The sequence below is a fragment of the Carlito syrichta genome, unplaced genomic scaffold, assembly GCF_000164805.1.
Source record: "Carlito syrichta isolate Samal-C Ts95f unplaced genomic scaffold, Tarsius_syrichta-2.0.1 Scaffold309460, whole genome shotgun sequence".
NCBI lineage: Eukaryota > Metazoa > Chordata > Mammalia > Primates > Tarsiidae > Carlito > Carlito syrichta.
In genome coordinates, this window is record NW_007253556.1 from 282,566 (window position 1) to 310,413 (window position 27,848).

The 27,848-nt window shown below is 36.1% G+C and overlaps 2 protein-coding genes and 1 long non-coding RNA gene across 4 annotated transcripts in view; 2 read left to right on the forward strand and 1 right to left on the reverse strand.

Moving 5' to 3' along the window:
- On the forward strand, positions 1–9,818 carry SERPINB2 (serpin family B member 2). The gene is made up of 7 exons (XM_008067264.2): positions 1–181; positions 3,015–3,134; positions 4,256–4,384; positions 4,890–5,007; positions 8,006–8,148; positions 8,782–8,946; positions 9,259–9,818. The coding sequence occupies exons 1-7, from the start codon at positions 14–16 to the stop codon at positions 9,667–9,669; spliced, it is 1,254 nt and encodes a 417-aa protein (XP_008065455.1). The 5' UTR covers positions 1–13; the 3' UTR covers positions 9,670–9,818.
- Positions 8,931–27,848, forward strand: part of SERPINB10 (serpin family B member 10) — a 24,129-nt gene continuing 5,211 nt past the window's right edge. The window contains exons 1-8 of one of the 2 annotated variants that reach the window (XM_021717178.1): positions 8,931–8,946; positions 9,259–9,333; positions 13,689–13,765; positions 16,772–16,948; positions 18,770–18,835; positions 19,313–19,450; positions 21,910–22,027; positions 26,977–27,119. In XM_021717178.1, coding sequence (XP_021572853.1) covers positions 16,781–16,948; positions 18,770–18,835; positions 19,313–19,450; positions 21,910–22,027; positions 26,977–27,119 — 633 coding nt within the window. In that variant the 5' untranslated portion in view covers positions 8,931–8,946; positions 9,259–9,333; positions 13,689–13,765; positions 16,772–16,780. Of the gene's footprint in view, positions 8,947–9,258; positions 9,334–13,657; positions 13,766–16,771; positions 16,949–18,769; positions 18,836–19,312; positions 19,451–21,909; positions 22,028–26,976; positions 27,120–27,848 lie in introns of those variants that run through there. The other variant, XM_008067265.2, reaches the window with a different exon arrangement.
- LOC103269701 overlaps positions 18,267–27,848 on the reverse strand; it is a 69,238-nt gene continuing 59,656 nt past the window's right edge. Inside the window, exons 2-3 of the long non-coding RNA XR_504911.1 lie at positions 20,737–20,818; positions 18,267–18,809 (exon numbers count right to left, since the gene is read on the reverse strand). This is a non-coding gene — a long non-coding RNA (uncharacterized LOC103269701). The remainder of the gene's footprint in view (positions 18,810–20,736; positions 20,819–27,848) is intronic.

Genomic DNA, 27,848 nt, shown 5'->3' on the forward strand with positions numbered 1-27,848 from the left:
CTAGATTGAAACAATGGAAGACCTATACGTGGCAAACACAATCTTTGCCCTCAATTTCTTCAAGCATCTGGCAAAAGTCAGCCCCAGTCAGAACCTCTTCTTCTCCCCATGGAGTATCTCGTCCACCATGGCCATAATCTACATGGGCTCCAGGGGCAACACTGAAGACCAGATGGCCAAGGTGAGTTTGAGTTAAAGCTCCACAGTGGAACTGAGTGACTTCTGAATTGAACTGTAGAAATGCTCTTGTTTTATACTCAGGACATTAATTTGTCTCATGAGGTCAGCAATCATCCCAAGCTAGTAAAGCACCGGCCCTTACAGCATGAACTCTTTAGACTTAAGTCTACAAAGCAGTGACACCACAAAAACCCTCAATGGTAGATACCAAAGGCATTTGGGAGTGGAACAGCCTGTAGGGCTGGAAATAGTCAACCGTGGCCGCACCTTCTATTTTAATAACATAATGTTCTTACTTTTCAAAGTGAGTGCTTTGTACTCACTATCTCATTCGATTTTAAGACAAATGTACAGACGAGAACACTGACAGGGTGAATGAAGCCTCTGCTATTTCCTGACTCCTCATTCAGGTTCCTTCCCTCTGCCCTGCCACCTTGGTGTGTTTATTCCCTGTTCCCGTAAAGAATTCCTCCTGATGATGATAATAAAGTCTGCAAAAGACAAAAAAGTTCCAGGGTTGTGGTCACCACACTAACAGAGAGACACAGACAGTGATATAGTCTCAGAGAACCTTGCCATGTCATCAAATCTGTGAGGTCACCTCAGCAAAATAGAGCCTGGCTGTTATGTAAGGCCAGTCTCAGAACCAAGGTCGACAGTTTGCGGGACAGCATTGTGAGGGATTTCTGCATCAAGGCAGAAATTTCCTTCTTCCTTTTTTCCTTGTGAATAGACACAGAATCAGTCAGGGAACCCTCTCCATTGAGTCTGGGGACTTGAAGATATACTGAATTACTTCAATTGCACACTACAGTCATCTTAGGGGATTCATTCAACACATACACATTATTGTGATCATGTTATTTCTTAGGTTAATGGCCTGGATGTGGTCATCATATAATTAAAACTCCTTGGTATTCATGTACACACAAATGTTACAACTGAACGCTTTAAGTACAAGTATTGCTCGGGCAGTCACACCAAAATGCCGCCGGCTGATTTCCAGTTTCCCATGAATGTACTGGAGTCTATATACATCCTTTCCAGGTACATGTTGACCTGTGTAAGGTGGGTCTCATTTGAAGTCTGAAGTTTCACAGAGAACATTGGCCAATATCACTGCAGGAGGACAAGGGATGGATGAATTATTCTCTGTATTTGTGACAGTTTAAACATTGAGGCTTACAACAAAAAAAATTGCTCAACTCTCTGATATGAGCAGCCCTTTGCAACACTTCTCCTTTATTTTATTTTTTATTTTTTGCCTTGAAAAAATAAAGATAGTACACTGCCATGAAAACTTTAGGACACACTGAGGTCATAGGGTTTTTTTTTTAATATAAAGGAATCAGAAGCAATATATTTCATGGCAAACCCTAAATGAGGTGCCCTGAGTTATTAAAGTAAAAAGAAATGATTTTGATACTGAAGAAAAATTAGCTGATTGATCACTCTAGACACAGACAATAAATCTGTATCTAGAAAGTGCTTTAAACACTTTGGACTATGCAAGGATTTTATATAGTCTTTTTATAACTCTGCTGCATGTGAAGATTTTCAAAAGTCAAACTCAAATCTGCCTCCCAAATACAAAGAAAGAGACTATGCATCTCAGTCTGCATCTCAATTTTCTGACCTATGAAGTAGTTATAAAAATGTAAAACCTGTAAGGCAGTTGGGAAGATTAGAAATATGTAAAGCAATTAGTAGCAATAGTTGTAATAGTAGCTGATAGTTACTGGTATCTTAGCCAGGCACCTCTTTCTAAAAGGTATTATGAATGTATTCACCTAATAGAAAATCCTATGGAGTAGTTGCTATGACTACCATACTCATTTTACAGTTGAGGACATTATAACAAGAAGAGGCCACATAGTTGGGAATTGGCATAGCTGCCAGAGGTAGCATAGTTGTAGTGAGGAAAAAAAAAAGAAGAAATAGAAAGTAGAAACTCTTAGAGAGTGCAAGACTGTAGGAGATCTGTATGTCAGTAAGAAATGTTTTTGCCAACTCTGTAGAGTATTGAGAATGAGGCAACAGGCCTGTCCAGGTCACACTGTCTCTCTGGTCATCTTGCCTGCCTCACTGTTTTCTCTGTGGTTTTAGCATGACCACATCCCCACTCTTGCAAGGAGATTCCCTGAGTGACTTTTACAGTGATTAAGAAGGCTTTAGTGTTGCCTAGGAGAATGTTGATTTAAGGGTCTGCTTCTTGGGAATGGAAGAAAACCAGAGAAGCTGTTGCAGGAAATATTCTTCCCCAAGGTGGGGGCAGAATGGGATCACTTCTTTCCAGAGGGCATTAGGCAGTTCTTAGGATGTCTATCTTGAAGAGCAAAGAAAATTCTCATAAACCCTAACCTCTCCCTCTTGCCCCCAAATTCACCAATTGGCCAGATAAGTCTGCCTTTCTTTCATTAGCAAAGCCCCAACTACAACCCACTCTTCCCCACCAAGGACTCCACAGAGAGCTGTCACTGGACCAGTGGATCCCAAGGAGGTGGGGAGGTGAGGGACTGGGTGACAGGGCTGAGCTGCAGGTGTTGAGACTGCCAGACCACACAGGGCAGATGACTGTTGTGGGAAGGGGATCTGAGGCAGCTTCAGAGGGCCAGCTTCACTGTGTCAGCTGAAACTGTGGACTTATTTTACAAGATTCATGTGGTCCTCAGACCCCTGTAACTTGTTTCTAATTTATCTCTGTGTATGAATGTGATATGTGTAAATGTTCTAGGTGAGCACTGTTGGTTTTAAAAATTGCTTAAAACCCTTGGTTTTCAAAGTTTAGTAATTCAGCAGGAAAGTATAACCATTCTCTCCCATTCTGATGGTAGGTGCTTCAGTTTAACAAAGTTGGAGTCCGTGAAGTCACTCCAGTGACCCCAGAGAATTTTACTGGTTGTGAATTCATGCAGCAGATCCAGAAGGGTACTTATCCTGATGCTGTTTTGAAGGTATCTGACTCATTTGTTCATATTTCTTTTATATTTTACTTATGGAAGCTTCTTGTCTTAAAGTCATGGCATTAGTCATACTTCATATCTATAATGAAGGGCAAAGCCTTGGCAGAATCCAGATCTCATGACTCTTAGGCCAAGGCTATCAAGGCTATTGTTAAATTCTTTCATACCCCTCTACCATTAGTTGGACATGTGTAATTAATTCTAAAACCATGGTAGAGAATCCTAGAATACAAATGTATAGATTAAGATTTCCAGAGGAAGGAGGGTAGAGAGCAACAAACAACTGAGAAATGGGGAAGGCCAGGCCCAGTGACTCCATGAGAAGCCACTGACCCTCAGATATATATTCCTCCATCTCTCTTTCTCTCTCTCTGTAATTGTCTATCCAATCATCTATCTCTCTCTTATCTATCTCCCTCTCATCTACCTATCATCTATTTACCTAATCATCTATCTACCTACCTACCTGTTTTATCTATCTATCTATCTGAACTTTATTAAATCGTTACTGAGGTAGCATTTCCCCCTCAACTTCATCAAGGTATAGACAAATAAAAACTGTATTTCTTCAAGGTATGCAATGGGATGATTTGATATACCTATACATTTTTAAATGATCACCACAATCAAATTAATTAACATATCCATAATTAGTTATCACTTAGTGTATGTGTATGTGTGTATGTGTAGTGAGGAAACTTAAAATATACTCTCTGCAGATTTCAAGCAAACAATGCAATATTAACTATAATCACCAAGCTGTACAATGGGTCCTCAGAACATATTTATCTTATAAATATAACAAAATTCCTTAGAGACTTTGAAGTTTACAAAAAAAAAGAATTCTATCTTTCTTCCAGACTGTTAGTTACCTCCTAATTAAATCCAATCCATAGACACAGCGAAATTTGATACAAATAAAAATTTGTTATTATTGTAATACGCCTCATCCTTATCAAAATCACTTTCTCAAGATTCCTCTAAAATACTAAAAAAAAGTATCCTTTAATAAAACTTTTTATTGTTGTACTGAGAAAGCATTATCGTTGCTTAAGAAATATCTTGTTTAGTAGTCCTGTATTATATACTGAGAATCCTTCTTTTTGTTTAAGGCACAAGCTGAAGATAAAGTTCATTCATCCTTCCGCTCTCTTAGCTCTGTGATCAATGCATCTTCAGGGGATTATTTATTGGAAAGTATCAATAAGCTGTTTGGAGAGAAGTCTGCAAGATTCAAGGAAGTAAGTAAAACCTGTAATTGAATTGAGATAGCTGGGCGCCAAACCAGCAATTAGGTCACTTTCAAAGCAATTCTCTACAATTCTACAATTCATGCAAGCAGAGTGGGAATTCCCCACCACCTCACTAAGGTTGGCCTCCACCCTTCTGCTATCCCTTCTGCTTCCTGTGTGGGTTCCTTCTCTTCCTGTTGCAAAAGTCCCAATTGCAAAGTCATAGGACAATGGAGGCAACCGTTTTCTAGGGCCACTGTCCCCCAATCTAAGCCTATTTCCTCTTATTCGGTGTCTATAATGCAAGGAGTGCAAGAGAATGGATAGTTAGACTGGAGTTCGGGGAAAGGGGTCTGTACTATTTCCTCCCTTAAGTCCCCACCCCTCTACCCATCCTTCACTCCTACCCTACCCCAGGTCTCCCAATCTTGATGGGAATCCTTTAATTTACAATTACGCTATGGTTTGTTTCATGTATATTCTGTGTAAGCACTGACATTTTCTTGCTTTGAAGGAATACATGCAACTCTGTAAGAAATATTACTCTACAGAACCCCAGGCAATAGATTTCCTAGAATGTGCAGAAGAAGCCAGAAAAAAGATTAATTCCTGGGTCAAGACTCAAACCAAAGGTAAACTAAGGAAATATTTTATTTTCTTCTTTCCACTTAGAAAACTCTGATCTATTTTTTAGCCATCCTTGAACATAGCTCTCACCCTTCTACAATTTGTTCTACTTTAGTTACTTTAGTTAATGTGCCTTTATTTCTGTTCATCTGAGTAGTTTTAAATGAAAAAAAAATTGAAGCCCACTAATAGAAGACACATGTTCGGTACTTAAGTATTCTGATCTTGGATGTTACCTTAGAATAGGTTATAAGAGGAGGCAGAAATTTTCAAAGAATTATAGAGAAGAGAAGGATCATAAAATTATTTTACTTTTCTTCTGTTTCACCATTCAAAACCAATCCGTTGTTGAGTTCTTTTGGTTTCTGCTTTGTCTCTTTTTGATTGCCTAAAACATTTCTACTATTTTAACTGATGCCCTTAATCCTTTCACAGGCTCTTGCCTCCATTTGTATTTGTTACAAGGACTTAAATGTAATTGAATCATTTATTCATTGCTATTAAGTTTATTCATTCAGTCAACAAATATTTATCCACCATATACTATTTGTCAGGAACTGTATGTGGAGATAATTGCTACCAATACAGAACTTGCTGTCTAAAGGAGACATTCAATCAAATTGCCACTAGCTATGGAGAATGATAAGTGTGTTGATGGAAAAGTATGGGCTCTGTGTGGGAGTACCTAGGGAAGGCATCTGACTGGATTATAATTAAGAAATGTTTAAATTGTGATTGGGAAGATATGGTTGAGCTGGCCAGGAGGAAGGCATGGTGCTTGGGGGGAGAGATCCAGAGTATAGCACATGTGCAAAGGCCCCGAGATGAGACTGCTTGACCCTTTCAGAAAAGGAACGGAGTCTGGTCTGACTGGAATGTACAGTGCTAAGGGGAGGAGGTGAAAACAAAGAGGTGACATAATATGCTTATTATGCTATTCCCATACTAAAAGCTTTCAGTGACCTCCTGCTGTCCTCAGGAGAACTCTAATTGACTTTTGAGTTCTCAGTTGTTCAGCCAACTGTACTTGACTACTGCTGGCTTCTTGAACTCCTATTGACACAGCAAAAATCCTTAATTCCTCTAAATGTCCAGGGAGAATTAGGAGTCTTAAGTAAGTACTTGTGGAAAAACCACATATGAATATATTTCTAAGAGGAGAAAATAGAGATTATTATGAATGCAGAATTGTTTAGGTGTTTCACAAATTTATGAATTGTTAGGATTGAAAATGTTCTAGGAGAGCATATGTTCAAATCACCACTTCATGCTGTGGACTCCGTGTTTCTGAGGGACAGACTGGCTCATCTAAGATCCCTTTGACAGTGGTGAAATGAGGGCTATCTCTTTTTTTGACCGTTAGTCTAACTCCAGAATTCTTTAACTGAATGCTTAAAGATTTTGATAATCTAATGCCAAAAAAATGTATCTCAATCAACTTCCTATGTTTCAAACATTGTTTCAAAAAATAGTTTGGTGACTTGGTCTCTTAGTTGCCACGATGGAAAATGCACATAAACTAAATTCTATGGAATTTCATAAAGAAATTGTGTTTATCTGTAAATGGTTGATTTCCTTTTTATTCTTTAGTTTCATTTTGCATTTTTAAAATACTGTTCTAAAATTTGACAAACTACCAACACAAAGGAAGGAAGGGAAGCAGGAAAAGTGAGATTAAATCAACAGAAGTGAAAGTAAAAACGGAGATCAAAATTAAAATGATACATGGAAGTTTTGCTTTCTTTAAAGAACACAATGAATTGTTTTTCTCTTTAAACATTATATCAAACGACAGTAAATCCATCAGTTTTTTTGTTGTTTTTTTTTTTTTTTGCCAAAATGCCAAGCAGTCTTTGGGGTAGATTGTTTTACCAACTTTTGTAACAGTTTGAAATAATTTTCTTTCCTACCAAATATTATGATCAAATATTAGTGGTGTCATATGCATCACAAAGGTAAATTCAACGTCAATAGACCTCAATACTAACCCAACATTTTAATAGCTTGAGGAATACATTGAATGGTTATATTAAATGTATGTATTTAAGCTGAGAGGACAGTGATCTTTTTGTTGGAGTCCAACATCTGTCAGCAGTATTAGAAGGAAGGTTGTGCACTGAAGAGGCAGACTTTTTTTTACTAGTTTATCAGCCTTATAACCTTGAGAAGGTGTTAACTTCTTTCATTCTGGTGTCCTTTTATGGGAAATCACACTAAAATTACTCATCTAATAAAGTAGTTGTAAAGATTAAACAAAATAATGTATTTTAGTGGTTAGAATTCTGCAGAGCAGATACGCACTACAAAAGACTGCATTTTTATTTTTTTAATGACCACACTCAGATGATATCACTTCTGAGAAACTTCTCTGGTTCACTCAACTCCCTTCTCTGTATTATTTTGCATTATTTAGCTCAATTATAGAACTTATCACATATTGTTTCACAACTGATTTTGAATTTTATTTCCAGTATTCTAGGTTCATCCAGAATAATTCTTCCCTTGCCATGTCTTGCATGTGTACTACTCTTAGTGTAGGTCCAGCACAACTTTAAAACAATGTTTTGAATGAGTGAATGGATCAGAGCCACAGAGTGTGGAGATCAGATCTAGAAGAATTAAGTGACATACAGTAGAAAGACACTATTATTTTCCTTAAGAGTCTCTCATTCACTTCCTTCTGAATTAAATGACTCTCAGCTGCAAAACTTTGAGAAAGCAAAAAAAGGTGAAAATCTTTTTTTCCAAATTTGACTTAAATTTAAAATTTTAAATGAATTATTTCTTCATTTTCTCTTGAATTTTACAAACCTTCATGAAATGTGTCTCAATTTTACTTATGCATTAGATAATAGAGAGAAAAACTTGAACTTGAAGGTCAACATGTCTGCAGAGTTTGACAGATGTGGACATTGAGTCTAATATCTACTCAAAAGATTCAAGAAATCCTAACTTTGTAGGTCTTGATCATGAAACCTAAACATATGCTGTTGTTTTTTGTAGGCAAAATCCCAAACCTGTTACCTGAAGGTTCTGTAGACGCAGACACCAAGATGGTCCTGGTGAATGCTGTCTACTTCAAAGGAAAGTGGAAAACTCCATTTGAGAAGAAACTAAATGGGCTTTATCCTTTCCGTGTGAACTTGGTATGAGTCAACAAGTTGCATTTTCTTAACATGTATTTTAAGACATTGTCAGAGAGAGACAAAAAAATTAGAGACCACTCATTCATTTTCCTATAGAACTTGCTGGTTACAAGTAATATATGTTGGGCAGTGGGATGACTCCTTCAAGCTACTGAATATCATCCAATAATTTCCTAAAAGGTAGTGTGTGTGGAGCTGAAGGTCTGGGCTTTGTAATTATACAAGCCAGGACTCAAATGGTGACTGAACCACTCGCAAGCTATGATCTTACTTATCCACCATGTATTTCATATTTATTTGTAAAACGAAGATGATATAGTATCCAATTCAAAAGGTTGTAGTATTCATTGAGACTTATTGGGGTGCCTGGCCTTAGTAGCTATTGAATTAGTGTTTTACTATTATTATTATTATCAGTAATATTTTTGTCTATCTTACTAAATAATAGATATAAACATAAACAAGCTAATAAGATCAAAGTACTCACCATAAGGTATACAAAAAGTTTATTTTGTTGATTTCAAAAAACACTTTTATTCAACACTGAAGTAGAACACATTCTCTTTATGTCTAATTGTAAATCATTTGACATCTTAGCACTGACTTCCACATTTTGCTTTTTAATACCGTTAGACTCAGCGCATACCTGTGCAGATGATGTACTTGCGTGAAAGGCTGAACATTGGATACATACAGGACCTGAAGGCTCAGATTCTAGAACTCCCATATGCTGGAGATGTCAGCATGTTCCTGTTGCTTCCAAATGAAATTGCCAATGTATTCACTGGCTTGGAGCTGGTAAGGCATCCAAACATCAATTTTTTTAAACTTCTGAGGCTAAACCTACCTTTCATGAAGTAAACACCTTACAAATGGTGTGTAATTTTTCACAAAAATATGTGAATCGGTTGACAGTAAATATGGCATATCTCAAAATTTCATTCAAAGCCTTAGCTATGTCCTTCATGTTACTTTCTTGAAAAGATTTGACCAATCTATTAATTTTTTATATCACCCACAGTAGAGACAGTCATTGATTTTTAGCATTAGACTTGTTTTGCTTTTTTTCCTAACACTCAGTGTTTTGTTTTGCTTTGCTTTGCTTTGCAGCTGGAAAGCGAAATAACCTATGACAAGCTCAAAAAGTGGACCAGCAAGGAAATGATGGCTGAAGATGATGTTGAGGTGTACATTCCCCAGTTCAAATTAGAGGAACATTATGAACTCAAATCCATTCTGAGAAGCATGGGCATGAATGATGCCTTCAACAAGGGCCAGGCCAATTTCTCAGGAATGTCAGAGAGGAATGACCTGTTTCTTTCTGAAGTCTTCCATCAAGCCACGGTGGATGTCAATGAGGAGGGCACTGAAGCAGCAGCTGGCACTGGGGGCGTCATGTCAGGGAGAACCGGCCATGGAGGCCCACAGTTTGTGGCAGATCATCCTTTCCTCTTCCTTATCATGCACAAAATAACCAAGATCATTCTATTTTTTGGCAGATTTTCCTCCCCTCCAAATTGAAAAGTTCTGTTTCTGCACAAGATTTTGTAGCACGAGCCATAAGCCTCTAAATTGCTCTTCCAAGTGCCAAAAAGTTAGAGATTTTTTCTACATATGTCTTTTTTGAACAACTTCTGCTCACACTAAAAATAAAGACAGAAATAAGTAGATAATCATCAATTATAAGACAACCTTATTAACCAATTGGTTTGCTAAAATGAGGTGATGCCTATTAAAGTTTTGTCTCACTATTAGTTTATCTAATAGGATTAACTTTTACTGTGTTATTTATTATTTTATATAATGGTGGGTTTTTTTTATTATTGCTCACTGTCTATTTAATGTAACTGATAAAGTTACTGAAGTAGATGATCAGTTAATTTCCTATCTAAAGAAATGCTTTTACTTGTTCTTACAGTGAAGGCTGAATAGGTGAATAGGTGTCCCTCCATGCCCTTCTATAATAAATACCTAGAAGAAAGTAATGAAAAATAGACAAAGATATGTTATGTATATTTCTAGCAATATATATCACATATGTGTCTGTAACTGATATAAAATTACAAATATACAATAAAGAAACATATTTTCAAACAATGATAGGTTTGTTGTCATTCTATTAGGTCTGCAGATGATAAGACCTGTTAGTCTTGGTTCCTAGAGGCTGAGCATCATGGCTCACTTTGTGGAAAGCTCTAAAAAGTAGGCAGAATAAAGGAGCCATGGGCATAACCACTCGTTTGCAAGAAGACGCAACACTGAGGGTGGGTATCATGGAGTGAAAAACTGATTAGAGTTGCCTTCTCACAGCAGCACAAGGCATAGAAATTCACAGTAGTCCAGTTCAGAGTCCTTTGGAGCCAATATCTAAACCTCAAGGACACCAAGACTAACCGCCAAGTTCAGCGATCCAGACACAGAATCAGTCAGTCATTGAACTGAGGTTCCAGAGCAGTGGAGACGTTCTGAGCACAAAAGCAGGAGGGAAAACAGAAGGCTGTTTCTTTCAAATAGCACTGACTACTTTTGAGACCTGAGAACGAAGACAAATCATAGGTTTGGGGGAGTCTAAACTAGCAGCAGAGTCTGACTCCTCGTTGCAGAAGTGTGGCTGGAGCATGAAAATGTTCCACACTCCCTATGATGGCAGGCGGGAATGCTTGACCCACTGGAACATGGAGTTGAAAGAAGTAGCCTTAGGACCTTGACTATCTGCCTCCATATCCCAGTCCCAATGCTTTTGAGTGGTCCAACCATAGTCAGGTGTGGTGTTTCCTCTTGCTTTAGTTTTCTTTTAGTGTAAACTACAGAAAATAGTGCTTTTATCACAAGGTTACTATGGTCATTACATAAGTTCATATATATCAAGTAGTTAAAAGAATGTTTGGCATATACAGTACTTGATAAATACTAATAATTCTGATCCATGTTATCTCTGCCAGTAGCAAAACTGTCTCACCATCTGCTAGTTTAAACATACACATAGAACCCCAGAAAACGACTCAGTTCATTTTTTAATGTTTGAATCATGGTGAATTTCCTCTAACCAGGTGGTCTTGAAAATTAAGGGTTCTTTCTTCTTACGTTCCCTTACTTACATTTAGATTCATTTTTCACTGTGTACTTTAGTACTTCATTTAGCAAGGTGTTAAGTGGTATCTTAACGAATCATTGTGAGTCTTAAAATATTCCTATTTTACTTCCATTATTGGGTTAGAATACGGATATTGATTTCTGGGTTCGAAGCACTTGTCAGTACTTTAGGTTATGATTTTACTATCTTTTGACACATTGATTGTTGATGGAAAAGTTGATGTTAAGATAATGCTTGCCCCTTGTAGTTTTAATAATTATTTTTTTTATCATTGATGATGTTATTTGATATTTCATTGTATCAAGGGTATTTTTTAAGTTGTGCTTTAAAACATTTATCCTGTTCATCAGTAGATGTTTTTCCATCTTGAGACTTGTATCTTACTTCAGTTCTAGGAAACCCTCAGCCATTGCTATGGGCTCAATATTTGTATCCCTCCAAAAAAAAAGTATATGTTGAAACCCTAATCCTCAATGTGATAATATTTGGAGGTGGAGCCTTAGGAAGGTCATTTTGGTTGGATGAGATCATAAGGGCTGAACCCCCATGATGGGATTAGGGCCCTTATTAGAGCTGAAGTCACCAGATCTTTTTCTCTCTCATGTAAGGAACCAAAAAACAACAGCAATCTGTGAACCAGGAAAGGACCCTCACCAGAACATGACCATGCTGACACTCTGGTCTCAGATTTCTAGTCTCCAAAACTTTGAGAAATAAATGTTTGTTGTTTAAACCATCCATTCTATGCTATTTTGTTATAGCAGCCTAAACTGTCTAAGATATTCATTATCTACGTAATTGCCTCTACCCCATTTGATCTATTCTTTTTTTCAGGATTCCTATTAGACTAATATTAATGCACTTGGGGCTATTCTTTCTGTTCCTAAAATTTTTGAATACCTAATAAATTCACATGGTCCAAACATCATCCATTATACAAAAGACTAGACCAGAAACTCTTCTTCCCATTTCTGTTCCCTATTCATTCAATTCCCATTTCTCCATCCTCTAGTAATATATGTATATCCTCCTACATATTCATAGAGTAAACCATAAATAAAAACAACAAACAAAATTATGCTAATAATGCTGTACTACTAACTTAGGATATGATTACCCCTTTCTCTTTTCTAGCACTCCTCTCAAACATTTAACAAAATAATGTACAGCCATGTCTTATTGATGTTTGCAGTGTATAGGGGTTTTAATCAAGAAGTAAGTAGGAAAGGAATCTAGAGAAGTTTTGAGGAGAAAAAAAAAAAAGAAAACTTAGCCTGTGACTTTAAAGATGAAACAATACCTTGCCAAATTCAGCAGAATCTCACTGACACATTTACTATAACATAGGCAAATAGATCAAGTCTTCTACTATGCAGGTATGTAGCCCCAGTCACTTTCTCTGGTGAACTCCTGCCAGTCAAGGTGAGCAGTCCTTCTGTCTGGAACCTGTGCATGATATTTTCATCTAATCAAGTCTTGGGGGCATCTGTGGATAATCCTATCTGCTCAGCACAAGTCAAGCAGGCATCACAGAATTTCCTAGAACAGGTATCATTTCCCAGTGAAATCTAAAGTATTATTGCTCTGGCTTCCTTATCAACATTCAAGTAATAAATGCTGAGCCAGCTTGCCAGAAGATATGTGTGCCTCTCTGAAGAGAAAAATGGGAACTGCATGAAGAAAAAGATACCAAATACATTATAGAGACCCTTCCTTTCCCTTATCCCTTTTGGATTTTTTCTCTTGTTCCCATCTCTCTCCTCACTCTGCTCACCATTTCTCCATGAACATGAAAATGAAACAATTGATCTATCGTTTTTTCCTTTCTAACAAATAAGAAGGAGTGGAGAAACATTCATATAGGAAAATAAAAGAGAACCAGAAAATGAGGAACTAACATCCCACCCAATAACTATGTTTAAAGCATTAATCCAAACTCCATGGTAGGGAGAATTGACATCTCATTTGTTGGAATTATGCTCTGGGTTCTACATCACCACTCCAAAGTAGAACAGAAAATTTTCCCGGGTGCCTCCCATGTAGTGTGTAAAAACAACTTTATCAGGTTAACAATAAGTAATTCACCAGTAAATAATTTCCATTTCATCACACATTATTATTCCACTAATTTGAAGCTTTGTATTTTTGCTTTACATAAAATCTACCAGAGAAACCACATTAATTGCTGTCAGTTGGCAGAGTAGAGAAGAGATTTTTAAAAAAGAAAGAAAGTATGAGTTACAATTTGTCAGAATTCAAGTCTCTGCATGTGGACAGACGTTGGAAAATGTGAGTAATTAAATAATTCAGGCAAAGCATTAACTATGTATCTATCTTTTTATTTGAACTTTTGACTGAAAAAAGCCTGAAAGAGTTTACTGACTTGTGAACATGAATCAAGGGGTGGGGCTAACAAGAGGGAGGTCCTAAGATTTTTTTTCTTCAGTTAAAAGTTACCTAACTCTTCAGCCACAAACTCTTACTAAAGGAATTGCCAATTCTGCTTCAGCGGAAGAAAGCAAGGTATTGTAACTGTTTATTTGGCTAATAATGTCTATTTATGTTTTTATTTTTTGTTGAAGTGCCCAGCTAAATAACAAATAGCCAGCCTCCCCCTCCTAAAAATAACCCAGAATAATAGATAAGGTTTGATCCCCTAAGAATTTTTCGATACTAGTGTGAGAGACTTAACCCTGAGCTGGTCTAAAGTTTGTAATGAAAAGAGGGCTAAGCGGGAGAGAGTACTCATTTCCACACAAACCAGAGACACTGTTTTACTAGGAACTGTGAAACCACAAGTGGAAGTTCTTCCAGACTTGATTCCGGACTTTCCACCTCTGTATCTGTTAACACAGGCAAAGAGAAATAGAATATTTTCAGTATAATTGAGGCAAAATCCATCTAATTCTTCTGAAATGTGATCTTGGCACCATAAATTTCCTTTCTAGTCATTAATATATAGAACTAATGTCCCTCTAACTGCTCCCGCCCCCCCCCCGCCCACCCATCCAATACTCCACTCTCATCCTGGTCACCATTTCATGGGTCACTACTTTTCTTCTCTTCTATGTAGAAGTGTGTTTCACTGACTTCCCAACTTATACTAGGTGCTCTTCATAAACCACCCCAAACTAATACCTACCTCAGGAAAAGGCTTAAGGTGAACAGGATGTACTGGGAAGTAGAGGGCGGTGTCTTTTTCTGATATGTACAACTCTATGAAGAGGTAATATCACCAGTGTCATCTGCAAGGCAAGAAGCCATGGAAAAACGGAGAAGAATCCTTGCTGTTCCCTCTACTTCTTCCTCATAATCCCTCTTATGATCTTCTTTGTCCTCCTGCTAGTCCTCCACCACCCATTCTTTTTCTTTTATCACTGAAACCTTAAAAGACAATGAGATACAAAGACAAAAGCAAAGCGATTTTATTCAGAGTCAAAAGAATGAAGTTGCAGCTTTGGCATTGCTGGCAGCTAGCTGTGTATCCTTAGTCAGTTAACCTCTCCGAGCTTTAATTTCTTAGCAGATTAAATTGGAGTGTTGGCTTGGGGGATTCACCAAGGTTTTTTCCAACTGGGATATGCTAGAAGCATGTGTATTTGTGATGAGACATTTTGATGAGTAACACTATCCTTTTCTTACTTTATCAATTCCCTTCAGCATCTCCCCTAATCCCATTTATAGATTGATTTTATATTGTAATTTTCATATACACACACACATATATAATCAGTTTACAACTGCTGAAAACTTGAGAAGAGCGATTCATTTTGAAAATAACATAGTGGGCTCTGATCCAGATATTCATCATTTTTGCAGAAAAGATAATTGTCTAACATTTGTATGGAAAAATTATTTCCTATAAAATTTCATCCCAAGATTCAACACCCTTTGGAAAGAAATTTTCACTGTTGGGGTAAACATTACTAATGACTGGCTTAGTACTTAATTAAGTTTCTTGGAAAGAAAAGCAAAAATTGTTCCTCTTGTATGGAGTTTAGCAAAAAAGCTAGCTGAATCTGCTGGGGTAAAATATTTTCTTTTCTCCCTAAGATATCTCAACTTCGTTGGGCTACACCTGATATATGAATGAGGGAATTCATGATGCTAAATCTAACTGAATATTAACTGAGAAGTTAACTTTTGTTATAGATAATTATTGTTTTTATGAATTTGTTACAAGTCAATAAACTTTAGAATAACCCTAAGGGAAGGTTGAACAATAAAATTCCAGGCCCTAAAATGTGATTTTTTTCTCCCTACTTCATGGAGAGTATGGTTTGTCCAAGAAGCCAAACATTTTCCACATGAATGCAATTCATGAGATTTTAAAAGAAAAGAGCTTGATATATCATGCATGCAGTAAGGAAAATGGCATTTGAATGAATTCAACCTTAAAGAAAGTAGAAAAGCTATTTTCAAGATGGCATTTGATCTGTCAAGGAAAAAATATACAAGCAAGCTTTCAACATTTTATGAGGGTACAGAATTACTACAAAACTACCCTTTGTTGTTGTTTTTTTTTTAATCAAATACTGTCAGCCTGGGATTATCATCAGCTTTTGGAGTAGGCGGGAGCCACACCTAGGGTATGATTTAGAGGCTGGGAAGATGTTTGGTTAAGTGTGAGCCTGTGGCTAGGAGGAATTTCCACAGTATCACTGTTAACTCCAAGTCATGATGAAACCAAAACTGTCTACACATGCCTCTCCCTTGATTTAATTTTTCAACTATAGAAAACTTCTGATTTTTCCCAAAGCTCTCATTCTAGGTTTCTCAGAGAACCAGGTGATGTCAGTGTAAGACTAAATTCTAGACAGAGTTGGCATTCATGGGAGTTCCTATGAATAATAATTTGATTTTTTAATCATTAACCAATTTGAGAAAGTGTTTTGTCATAAAATGACAATAGATTAAAGTAGCTGTGTTTTTGGTAGAGACCCAGTGTTAAAGGACTTTTAAATTAAAATATTAGAATAATTAGAGGTGAAATTTAAAAGGTGAATAGAGTATCAAAAAAGCTGAGGAAACCTGAGTTCTCTTGTTCAAGAAGACCAGTTTCATAGTGTCTTGAGTGAGTAAGAATAAAGGAAAAGGAGTTTTTACCTTTCAACTTCTCTATGAGCATTTCCCACCTAATTGTGCCTGATTTTGAGTTTAAATAAATTTTAAAATGGTTTAGATCCCAAACGACGAAGCATTTCTCAAGATGCTTACCCTGGAGTTGGAAAGGCTAGATATGAACATATGGGCAGAAATCTGGTAGTGTGATAAATGTAAAGTAAGTAACAAAAACTATATTATAGGACTCTGCTGTTAACTGACCAGAATCCATTTGTTCTCTGGGACACACTAACCCTGAAATTTGAAGTAATTCTCTTAAATTATTTGGAATTCAGTGTTCTAATATAGAAAATAATAGTGTTGGACTACAATTCTGCTAAGTCCATTCAGACCTACTTTTACAAAAATTAAGTAAATGGAAAGAATTATTAACATGTTCTTTATATATTTTTTTATTTTTCTTAGTTTTTCTGAATGGATTCTATAACAGCATCAATCAACCAGTTTGCCCTGAATTTTAGCAAAAAGCTAGCTGAATCTGCTGAGGGTAAAAATATTTTCTTTTCTCCCTGGAGTATCGCAACTTCCTTGGCCATGGCGTATTTGGGCACCAAAGGTCCCACTGCAGCTCAAATGGCCCAGGTGAGTAGTAAAGGCCAATATTCTCTGTTACCTTGAAACTAAATGCTTTCTTTGCTTTTTAAATTTAGTTTTCTCTCAAAACCCCAAAAGTAAACATTTCACAACAATATTCTTCAAAACAGACATTATACTAACAGCAGCAACAAAAAAGCTTGACCATAAAACAAAGCCTGGTAAAAAGAAACAATCTGAAAAATGTTGTTAAGAAAATCATTTAAAAACCTGTGTCCTTTAGCAAAATACAATGGAGAAATGATGAGGATATTAATTTTGATTCAACACCAAAATCAATTTTATTTTGATGATTAAAATACTTCAAGAAGTAATATACCGAACGATAAATAATAGAATTATCCAGCATCTTTATAATTTCTGAAAAAATTGTCTTGAAGACAAAGTAAAATAATTCTGTTCCTCACTTTTGTTTGGTTATTTCTTTGTTCAACCCCTGGCTGTCTGAAAGAATGTAACATGAACACTATGAGCATTAAAATAACAAAACAATATCATTGTATAAAGAACTATTGATTTGCAGTAAGTATCCTCAAAGTACTGTGTGTGTAAACATATATACATATACGTATATACAGCCATAGATAGCAAAATATATAGTAAAACAGTCATACATGTGTATAGAAATGTAATATATAAGAATACACGTACAGATATGCGCTTATATATGCATGTGCATTTTACATAACAACACAAGCAAAAAAAGTAAATTTAGCTCTAAATCATACAACAGTCTAAAGGCCAAGTGACAGAATTTTCACCCAAAAAGTTACCCTCTCTGACAAGTGTGGCAATGAGCACATTGGGTAATTTGGAGTGAAGTAGTCAAAATATATGTTCTGTCAGTTTCAGCTTGGGATATCACCCTTGCTCTTCTTGTGCATACGATATTGTGTGGTCTAAAAATAACAGCAGAAACAAAATCCTGCTTCACAACTTGCTAATGAATGACTGGTTATTTCAAAAGGCTTAACCATTGTTGTGGCAGGCTCAATTTTAAGGGGATTCCAATTTGGGTCTATTTCATGTAACTATATTGCTGGTATTGCTTGTCTTTGTTTTAGACATGAGCTGCAAGTAAGCCTAATGAATTGGCTATGCCACCCTTTTGTGCATGGCAGAGGTCTTTGTTTTGTTACCACAGGTCAATGCAATCCTTGATACAATATACTATAGTTCTTATTGTGAGCTGGGTTCAGGATATGGGAGATGGAATTATTGCCTTCTGTTCTAGTGTTGTATAATTCAGGGGAAGCAGGGATATCCACATCCTTCCTGTTAACTTTCAAACGAAATATTGGGGTGAACACAAAGATTATGTCTATATATGCCAAGTGGTGGTAGACAGAGAAATGAGGTATTTAATTAGTGGGGAAAAAACAAAAACAAACTAAAATCCTTTAATATTCCAAATATCTGGGACAGTGACATCTTTTACTTAAATTATCTAAACTATGGTCTTGAAGAGGCAAAGTTTCTTTTTAAAAGAACCATGAGTAAAAGAGAAAATATGGAAAATAAGATAATTTTACCTAAGGATATTCCAACATTAACCTCAATTTACTATAAAAAGTATTAAATGCAAAGACTAGCAACTTAAATTAGACTTTTAAAATGTATTTAAAAGCAGCTCTTGACTAAATCTTTTCGTTTAATTAATGCATCATTTATGCCAAGTCAAAGCCCCCTCGTTTAGTTAATGATATATACTGCAATTGTAGGAATGACCGACTTGCATGTACAGATGTGTATTCCATATGATTACTTTTCTGTAAAGTATACTCACTTGTCTTTTTATTTAACTTACAGGTGCTTCAATTTAACAGAGACCAGGATGTCAAATCTGGTCCTGAAAGTGAAAAGAAAAGAAAAATGGTACATCTTATCTTTTAAGATCTATTTGATGATTAAGAAGGGAGCATATTTAGCATATATGTTTTAGTGGCTGATTTAGGCAATCTTTAACTGGTAACTTTTCTTAGAAACATATATTAAAATCATAGAAGCATTTTTTACATACAAAATGTTTCTGGAAGACTCATATTTCTCCCTTTATTTCTACCCTCTTTTTATCCCTCCCAAAATTCCTTTACTTTCAAATGTGTTGTTACTTGCCTTTGCAAAGTAAATGTGAAGAAATGATACCCTCAATGGCATAAATGTGAAGAAATGATACCCTCAATGGCATTTAATTTTTTTGCATTGACAACATTAAGTAAAACATTTTATCTACTTTAGAGTCATTATTAACTTTTGTTTGTACACACCAAATAATTTTATTTAGTTATGGGTTGTGCATACATGCAGTTCTTATTCAGCATTTTTATTTGACTAATTCCCTTTATTTTAAAGGAATCCAACTTGGGCAAGGTTGAAGAAATACACTCTGATTTCCAAAAACTGATCTCAGAAATCCTGAAGCCCAGCAATGCCTATATACTTAAAACAGCCAATGGGATATATGGCGAGAAAACATATCCATTTCACATTGTAAGTGCAGATGTCTTATTTTAAGCTAATGGGAAAGGAGCCATGCGAGACCAATCAATAAACTCTGTACATTTCTCTAGGAATCCCAAGGTCAACCTTAATGTGGTCAGTACTTTCCTGCAAAAAATAAGTTAGACTAACTAATAAGTGTCTAGTGGTAAAGAAAATTAATAATGTGTCTCAAACCAGACTTAATGATTGGATCTTTATGTCTAGAATAAAGAGGTAACTTACAGGAATATTCCATGGACACATACAAATTTGTCAAGGTTAGTAGCAGTGACTCAAGCCTGTAGTCTCAGCTACTCTAGAGGCTGAGATGGGAGGATTGCTTGTGCCTATGAGTTGGAGGCTGCAATGAGCTATGATTGTGCCACTGCACCCCAGCCTAGGCAATAGAGAGAGACCTTGTTGAAAGAAGAAAGAGAAAGAGAAAGAAAGAAAGAAAGAAAGATAGAAAGAAAGAAAGAAAGAAAGAAAGAAAGAAAGAAAGAAAGAAAGAAAGAAAGAAAGAAAGAAAAAGGAGGGAGGGAAAGAGGGAAAGAAAGGAAGAGAAGAGAAAAAAAAATGTGGCACGCGTAATGCCAGAGTCAATGTATGTTTCACAAAACAACAACAAAAAGCAACGTTTATTGATTTAAGTAGGATAAATCTGAAGGAGTGGTGAGTGGTGTCGATCATAGAACTGTGGCTAGAGACTGTACTTGAGAGCAAAACTGACTTTGGAATGAGATAATTGGGCCATTTTCATATCAGGAAGGACTTAAAATACTTTGGAAATATGAAGCATAAAATGTCAGGTTCTTCCCTTTGCTAACGGTTTGAAACCTAATCAATGAAGAGCATGGTGACCGGTTCTCTAAGACTGAAGTGCCCTTCAGAGTGGTACACCAAAAACCAGAAAATAATTTACTTTTTTTGCAAGTTTGTCCATCACATCCTGTGGCACATATCAAAAGAGAGCAGAAGGACCCAGGTGTCCAGTGGGCAAAGAGCAAGGAAATTAGGGTAAAAGTATACTAATAAGATAAAATAAAGCTATCTTGTGAATTAAAGCATGGCTATCCCTGTCCATATCTAGTAAATGCTGGGAGTTCAGGATTTAAGTATTGTTGCTGCTTAAAACGGAAAACCAGCCAAGTGGAGTCTTAAAGACAGTTTCCTTTTGGGTAGGCTCATGGACTCCTGTTTGATTCAGAAGTAGAGGATGTAATTAACTCAGTGGGCACTTGGAAACTAGAAAGACACAGAAATACAATTATATTTTTACATATTCACAAGCTTACCCTCGGTCTGATTTTCAACCCAGGAGTTGATATTCTTCCTGATTTGGTCTGGAGCTCCCCAAAGTTCTTGGATGTTTAGATTCTGCAGAAGGAAGATACCAGACTCACAAGCTAACTTTGGTTCCATCTTTACCATAGAGAGTAAAGTACAACTCCCAATATCTCATGACCACTGTGATTCATTAAAACCTCCCTTTTCATTCTAGCCTCATGTCCAGACATGAATAAAAATACAAAAGAAGAGATTGTGAAAGCCCCAAAACTGTGAACATCAGACCTTCCGTCCACACCTGGAATTGTGCATGCCCCACTAAGTTTAAAGAAACAAATGTTTTGTTTTTGACCAAGCTTGGGAGTAGGGAAAGAGAGGAGAGAGTGAGGGTAAGACAGGGGGTGGTGCCTTGTGAATATTTAAGTTTTCTTTTTATCAGATTACAAATTCCACAGAATTTGAATTTCATAGTCTTCAAACCACTTCCTGGAAGCAGAATTAACTCACCATTCTTTACTGCCTACAAGCCTGTCATAAAGTAAGCAAACTAAAGGAATACCGTAACAGTCCTAAGAAAGAAATTATGTTCCCAAAGCAGGTACTCCCATACCAGCAACCTCGGCTATAACACAGCATAACTGCTACCCAGTGAACATCAAAGGGCCATGAAAGGATGCATTACTTTTTGCCTTAGGATGCTTAGAAATCAGTTTTCATGGCAGAATATAGTTTTCGTCAAGGGCCCTCCACAAGGTTCTTGGGTGTTTAGAGTCTGCAGAAGGAAGATACCAGACTCACAAGCTAACTTTGGTTCCATCTTCACCATAGAGAGTAAAGTGCAACTCCCAATACCTCGTGGCCACTGTGATTCATAGAAACCTCCCTTTTCATTCTAACCACATTTCCAGACATGAATAAAATAGAAAAGAAGAGATTATGAAAGCCCCGAGACTGTGAACATCAGACCTTCCTTCCACACCTGGAATTCTGCATACCCCACTAAGTTTAAAGAAATGAGTGTTTTGTTTTTGACCAAGCTTGGGAGTGGGGAAAGAGAGGAGAGAGTGATGGGGTCGGAGCTTATAATTTTCCATCCTCCTAGTTCTTTTAAAAATCTAGGTAGATATAATTTCTCAGTTTTAGAAAACCTCTATAAAGGTGATTTTGTTTTTGTCTTTCAGAAATATTTAGAAGACATGAAGACATATTTTGGTGCAGAGCCACAGTCTGTTAACTTTGTGGGAGCCCCTGACCAAATCAGGAAGGATATCAACTCCTGGGTTGAAAGCCAGACTGAGGGTAAGCTTTCACCAAGGAACTCAGTAGAGAACTTTTCCAAGCACTGTTTTATCTGTTTTCATTTGCGTCATGTGTAAGTATGTGTGTTTCTTAAACAGAACTGTGGACACCTTCTAAATATTCAGAACATTTGTTTCTATCCATGCCCATAATTTTTAGATTCACAGCTTTCCCAGTAAGTCTTATCTAAAACATTTAGGTCACCTTTTTACCAAGAAGAAAGTAAATGATAATCATATCCTACTAATTTCAAAGAGTAGTCCAGGGATAAAAAGGCAGGAAAATCCAAAAAGGAAATATAAAATACTGTTGCATGTGTCTTTTTTTTTTTTAAAGAAAAGGTACTAATTAATAACCAAAATGTGACATTCAATGTGCTATATAATCTCGAGTACTTTTCAAAATAAGGCCATTTGATGGTTAGTGTGAGGACTAAGCTATTACAAAAAAAAAGACCCAATGTACAGTGGTTTAGTAATAAGATGAAAGTTTTCCTTTCTCTTACATAATAGTACAAAAGTAGGTAAACATCTAGGTTAGGTGAAGTAGTCTGTCCCAGGAGCCATCCGGAGACTCAGGCTGGTAGGTTAGCTCTGCTATTGTCTAAACATGGCTTCCATCTCTACATCCAAGAATATGTTTATAATAGTCAGTTTTACAGTCAATCGGAAATGGAAAAAAAAGAAAGTCTAGGAAAAGCTCCTTTGTTTTTAAGGGGATGTCCTGAAATTTTTACACTTTAATTCCATTTATATTCCACTGACCTAAAAAATATTTCATGCACACTTTCTGCTAGGATGATCAACTTATCCCAATTTGCCTGAGACTTTCCTAGTTTTAGGATGAAAAAGGCTCTCAGTCCCAGGCAAGCCAGAATGGTTGGTCACTCCTACTAGCTATAAGAAAGGCCTACAATAAGAGAAGTACAAAATAAGAGCAGAAGTAAAAATGCTCAAAATATTTGGAATATATCAAAAGGACACAGGAGCCAATAGAGGAGGCTTACGATGATGAAATCTGGAACAATTTGAGCAACAAAATAATGACAGTACTGAATTTTAATGCATAGAATAAAACAAATACCCTTAAGTTTATATTGATATAAAAAAGTTGAATATCTAGATGAATATTTGAAAACCTAAATTAATGAAAGATTATGGAAAACTCTTTATCATAGTTTATTTATAGTTAATAAGTATAGAAGGAATGATGGAAATAGAAAACCACCATTTATAATAGCAGTTACAGTAATAATTGTTTTAGACAAGAATAATAAATATGTGCTAAAATTAGTGGACAAAAGTCTGATGAAAAACAAGATATTTGTAGGATCTCAAAGTATTTTCCTACATTATTCTTATTAATTACAAAAGGAAAAATGGAGGAGAAATTTTACAGTGGAAAAATTAAGTGTTCAAATTAGCACCACTAGTAACAGGACATATGGGCATTAGGTACTTCCTGATATGATTCAGTGAGAAGGGCATAACATGGCTTTTGTGGTTACATTAGCTTCTTAGGGATGCCATAACAAATAACCACAAATTGGGTGGTTTAAGATAACAGAAATGTATTCTCTCACAGTTTTGGAGGCAAGGTGTCAAAATCAAGTTGTCTGCAGAGTCAGGCTCCCTCTGACGGCTCTAAATAAGAAACTTTCCCATGCCTCTCCTATCTTCTAGAGGTTGCTGGTAATCCTTGGCATTCTTTGGCTTGTAGATGCATCACTCTAATCTTTGTCTCTATGGACATATCTCTTCTTTCTTGTGTTGTGTCCTTCTTATGTCTCTGTGTTTTCACCTGGTGTTCTTTGTTCTATATGCTGATGTCCAAATTCCTCTCTCCTTATAAAGACACTAGTTATTGGATTATTCCTCACCCTAATCCAATAGGACACAACTTAATTGCATTTACAAAGACTATTCCAAATATAATAAGTCTCCTACATGTGAATATGTTCAATTCCAAGAGTGCATTCGTAAGTCCAATTTGTTCGTTAAGTGCAACAAAGTTACCCTAGATACCTAACACAATCGGTTATATCGTACTGTACTCTAATAGGTTTATAATCCTTTTTTGCATAAATAATACATAAAAAACCAGCAAACACAAAAAATAAAGAAAACATTTTTAATCTTACCACGTACAGTACCTTGAAAATACAGTAGTACAGTACAGTACAACTGTTGGCATACATGGGCTGGCATCAAGTGAACAGGGAAGAAGAGTTACTGACTAGAGGAGGAAAAGGAGGTGGAAAATAGTAGAGCTGAAGGTCAACAGCAATAAGAAATGGAGGGCACGCTTTCACTCACACCTGACGACGGCATAAGTTTTGGTTCCTTGCTGGTTTCAATTCTATCCAACTTCTTGAAAAAACTATTCAGTGATGTCTGGATAGCAGCTCTTTTTTTCTTGTCATAGATGATGAAACAATGTATGCCATATACATGAACTAACTTACATGATTGGACATGTAAACGCACGTTTGCACCTTTGAAAGCTTGCAACTTGAATGTTCATATGTAGGGAACTTACGATAAGGTCACATTCATAGATACTGGAGGTTGGAAATTGAGCATGTCTTTTGGGGAGACAAAATTCCATCTACAACAATGGTAGTCTTATAAAATGCATAAGCTAAATATTATCTTGAGGAAACAGTAAAACCTAAACTGAGGATTCAGGTGCATTCTACAAAACAAATGACAAGTCTTTTTCAAAAGTATCAAGGTCATAAAAGACAATTAATGAATGAGAAACTGTTTCAGACTAGGAAGAAATTACAACTAATTGCACTGTGAGATCTTGGATTGATTTCTGGCCCAGGAAAAGAAAAAAAGGGGGAGGGGGACTTTATTTGAACAATGGATCAAATTTAAATACCACTTAACAGTATTCTATCGTTGTTAACTTCCTGGTTTGAATCGTTGGTATACATATGATGTTATTATTTAACAATATTTTATAATCATTTTTACAAATGTGGCATATCACCAGAATGTAACAGTACCATTTTCTAATTGCTTATTGTTTAAAAAGAAAATAATTAATGTTAATGTAACTTAAGCACCTAAAAAAAGTCCTTAGTTTTAATATTTTTCCTTGATTCTCTTTGCTTTCCATTTTCATGCAAATAATAATTTTGTCTCCTCCTCTTATATAATTACATCCCATCTAGATCTATTGCTTTATTCTATTCATTATCATCTTGAGAAAAGTGTTAAATAATGGTGACTATAATAGACCATGCCACTAATGTTTCTTAGTTGGCATGCTTATGAAAGTTTGTTGGACAAAAAGATTATTTTTCATATTAAGGAGTGCTCTTTTGCTTTAGTTTGCAAAGACATAATTTTAATACTAGAAAATGACAGAAATCAAAAGTGTTTTGGTATAACTAAACATGATACAATTTTTCTCATATTACCCATCAAAGTAATTATCTCAGTCCATTTGTGCTTCTATAACAAAATATCTTAGACTCAGTAATTTATAAATAATGGAAACTTATTGCTCACAGTTCTGGAGGCTGGGAAACCCAAAATCAAGATGCCAGAATATTCATATCTAGTGAGGTTCTGTTCTTGACTTCCAAGATGGCACCTTCTCATTGTCATCACACGGTGGAAGAGACAAACAGGTTCCCTCAATCCCTTTCACAAGGGTACTGATCCCATTCATAATGGCAGAGCCCTCATGACTTAATCACTTCCCAAAGGCCCCATATCTTAATACTGTTAAATTGAGTATTAGGTTCCAGCACATGAATTTTGAAAAGACACAAACATTCAGTCCATACCAGCATTGCATTACATGTACTAATAGGTTTCCTATTATATGTTTCTTACATTCTTGACATAAATTTATTAGATTTATTTACTAAAGTGCAATTTAGGATTTATTTGTTTATATTCACAAGAGAGATTAGTTTATAGGTAGATATTTTGTGCTTTTTCGTCACATCTTCATATTGAGAATATGCCAGTTTGATAAAAGTAATAAGATAATTTTCTATTTTAGGCTTTGAAACTTCTTTAATAGTGTAAAGATTTATCAGTTGCCTGAAGGTTTAAAAGAATTGGCCTGTCTAAATGTCTGAGGTTAACCCTGTTTCACAGGAGGAAGTCATTTGACAGTCTTAAAACTTCAATTGTTGGATTTTTTTTCATATTCTCTACTAATTCTTTAGTTTTTATTAATATTGTCCAGACAATTCATCCACATGATAATTTCAAATTAAGTGCCATGAGCTATCCCTTATAATTTTAAAGTCTCTACCATGTCTGTGTTTTGGTAGTTTAAAAGATCAGTTCTTAATTTTGAATCATCTCTGCTGCATGGTGAAGCTGAGTTGGCCAGGAGGTTTTTCTCAATCCACTTCTGTCTACCTCAGTTATCAAACATGTTGCCTCTACAGCAAACCTCTATTACTTGATTTGAGACATATATGTACTTTTTAAATAAATTTTTTAAATCTTTCAAGGTGTTTTAGTGGGGAGTTTGGAAAGAATGTATTGGGGGCTGCCCATCAAATATCAGTTTAAACAGGAACTATAACAGTCTGATATGAGCAATTGCACAAAGTAGAATTTTGGGCAATGGGAAAACATTGGCACAACCTTTCAGATGCTAATCAGAGCAGATTACAGTTTGTGGCAACAAATGGAAGTGAAGGAGAAGGAAGCATTTCAGTCTTTTCAAAATAGGGGTGCAAAGTTACTCATATCAGAGGGAAGAAACAACTAACATGCAAATTTTTCATTAATGTGAAATAATGCTTACTGACCAGTCCCATATTATTTCTCTGGTGTTTTTCTTTTACCCTACAGTTATTCTGAACAAAAATTGTACTCTTTTAGTTTTAGAAAGCAATCAAAGTCTGGTGGTCTTTAACTAAGATAAGTAATTTCTATTAGCCATTTGAAACTGTCCTTTTGCTTTTGCAGGTAAAATCCTGAATCTCCTGCCTGACGACGCTGTGGATTCTACAACCAGAATGGTTCTGGTGAATGCCCTTTACTTTAAAGGCACCTGGGAACATAAATTCTTAGAGCAAAACACCATAGAAAAGCCTTTCAGAATAAACAAGGTAGGAAACTTTTAAAGATCGGTTTGAATGTTCACGTGGCATTGTAAAAGAGCCTCTATTTTAAATTCACTCTTCTTTTTGATTACCCATTTTTTGAGCTATGGCTCTTCCTAGGGAAGGAATAGCTGGGCTAAAAGCCTCCAGTTCCACGCCACCTGGAAAATCTCCTTCCATTATTTTTCTTTGAAAATAGACTACTTACATGCTATTGCTCGGTCCTTGCTACAGCTATCTGAGCTGAGCAGTGTAGTTTTTTAAATTTTTCCTCAGGTGAGAAATTCAGTGTAGCCAAGTGACTGGAGGCATGCCTGGGTTAAAAGCAGTCAGAACCAGAACCTAAGACTCCTCAGTATAAGATCTGTTTTTGTTCTACTAAACCAATGCTATCTTCTACCAAATTCTTAATCTTACCTAAGCAAACGCAATAAAAAACTTAAATCTCACTTTATTCATTGAGGTTTCTCTCTCTTTTCAACTCTGTCTCTACCACTATTTTTCTCTCAGGCTGAAATCTAACTTTCTCTGCTTCCCAGTTCATAACGGCAGATCATGGCTGCCCACAGCACCTTCTTCCCTTCTAGAGACCAGTTTGATAAATCCCGTTCCAAATTTCTAGGAAAGGAACTGTTTGGTCAAGTTTAGTTACAGCTGTTTAGTTCAGGGATGCACCATATCCCACAAACAGTGCTGCTGAGAACCTACTACTGTGTCATGTAGATATGTGCAATT

Bases quoted from the DNA above. Each gene is read 5' to 3' on its own strand.
- SERPINB2 (XM_008067264.2), top strand. From the start codon at position 14: ATGGAAGACCTATACGTGGCAAACACAATCTTTGCCCTCAATTTCTTC. The intron at 4,385-4,889 runs GTAAGTAAAACC...CTTGCTTTGAAG, and splicing joins AGTCTGCAAGATTCAAGGAA to GAATACATGCAACTCTGTAA. The intron at 8,149-8,781 runs GTATGAGTCAAC...TAATACCGTTAG, and splicing joins ATCCTTTCCGTGTGAACTTG to ACTCAGCGCATACCTGTGCA.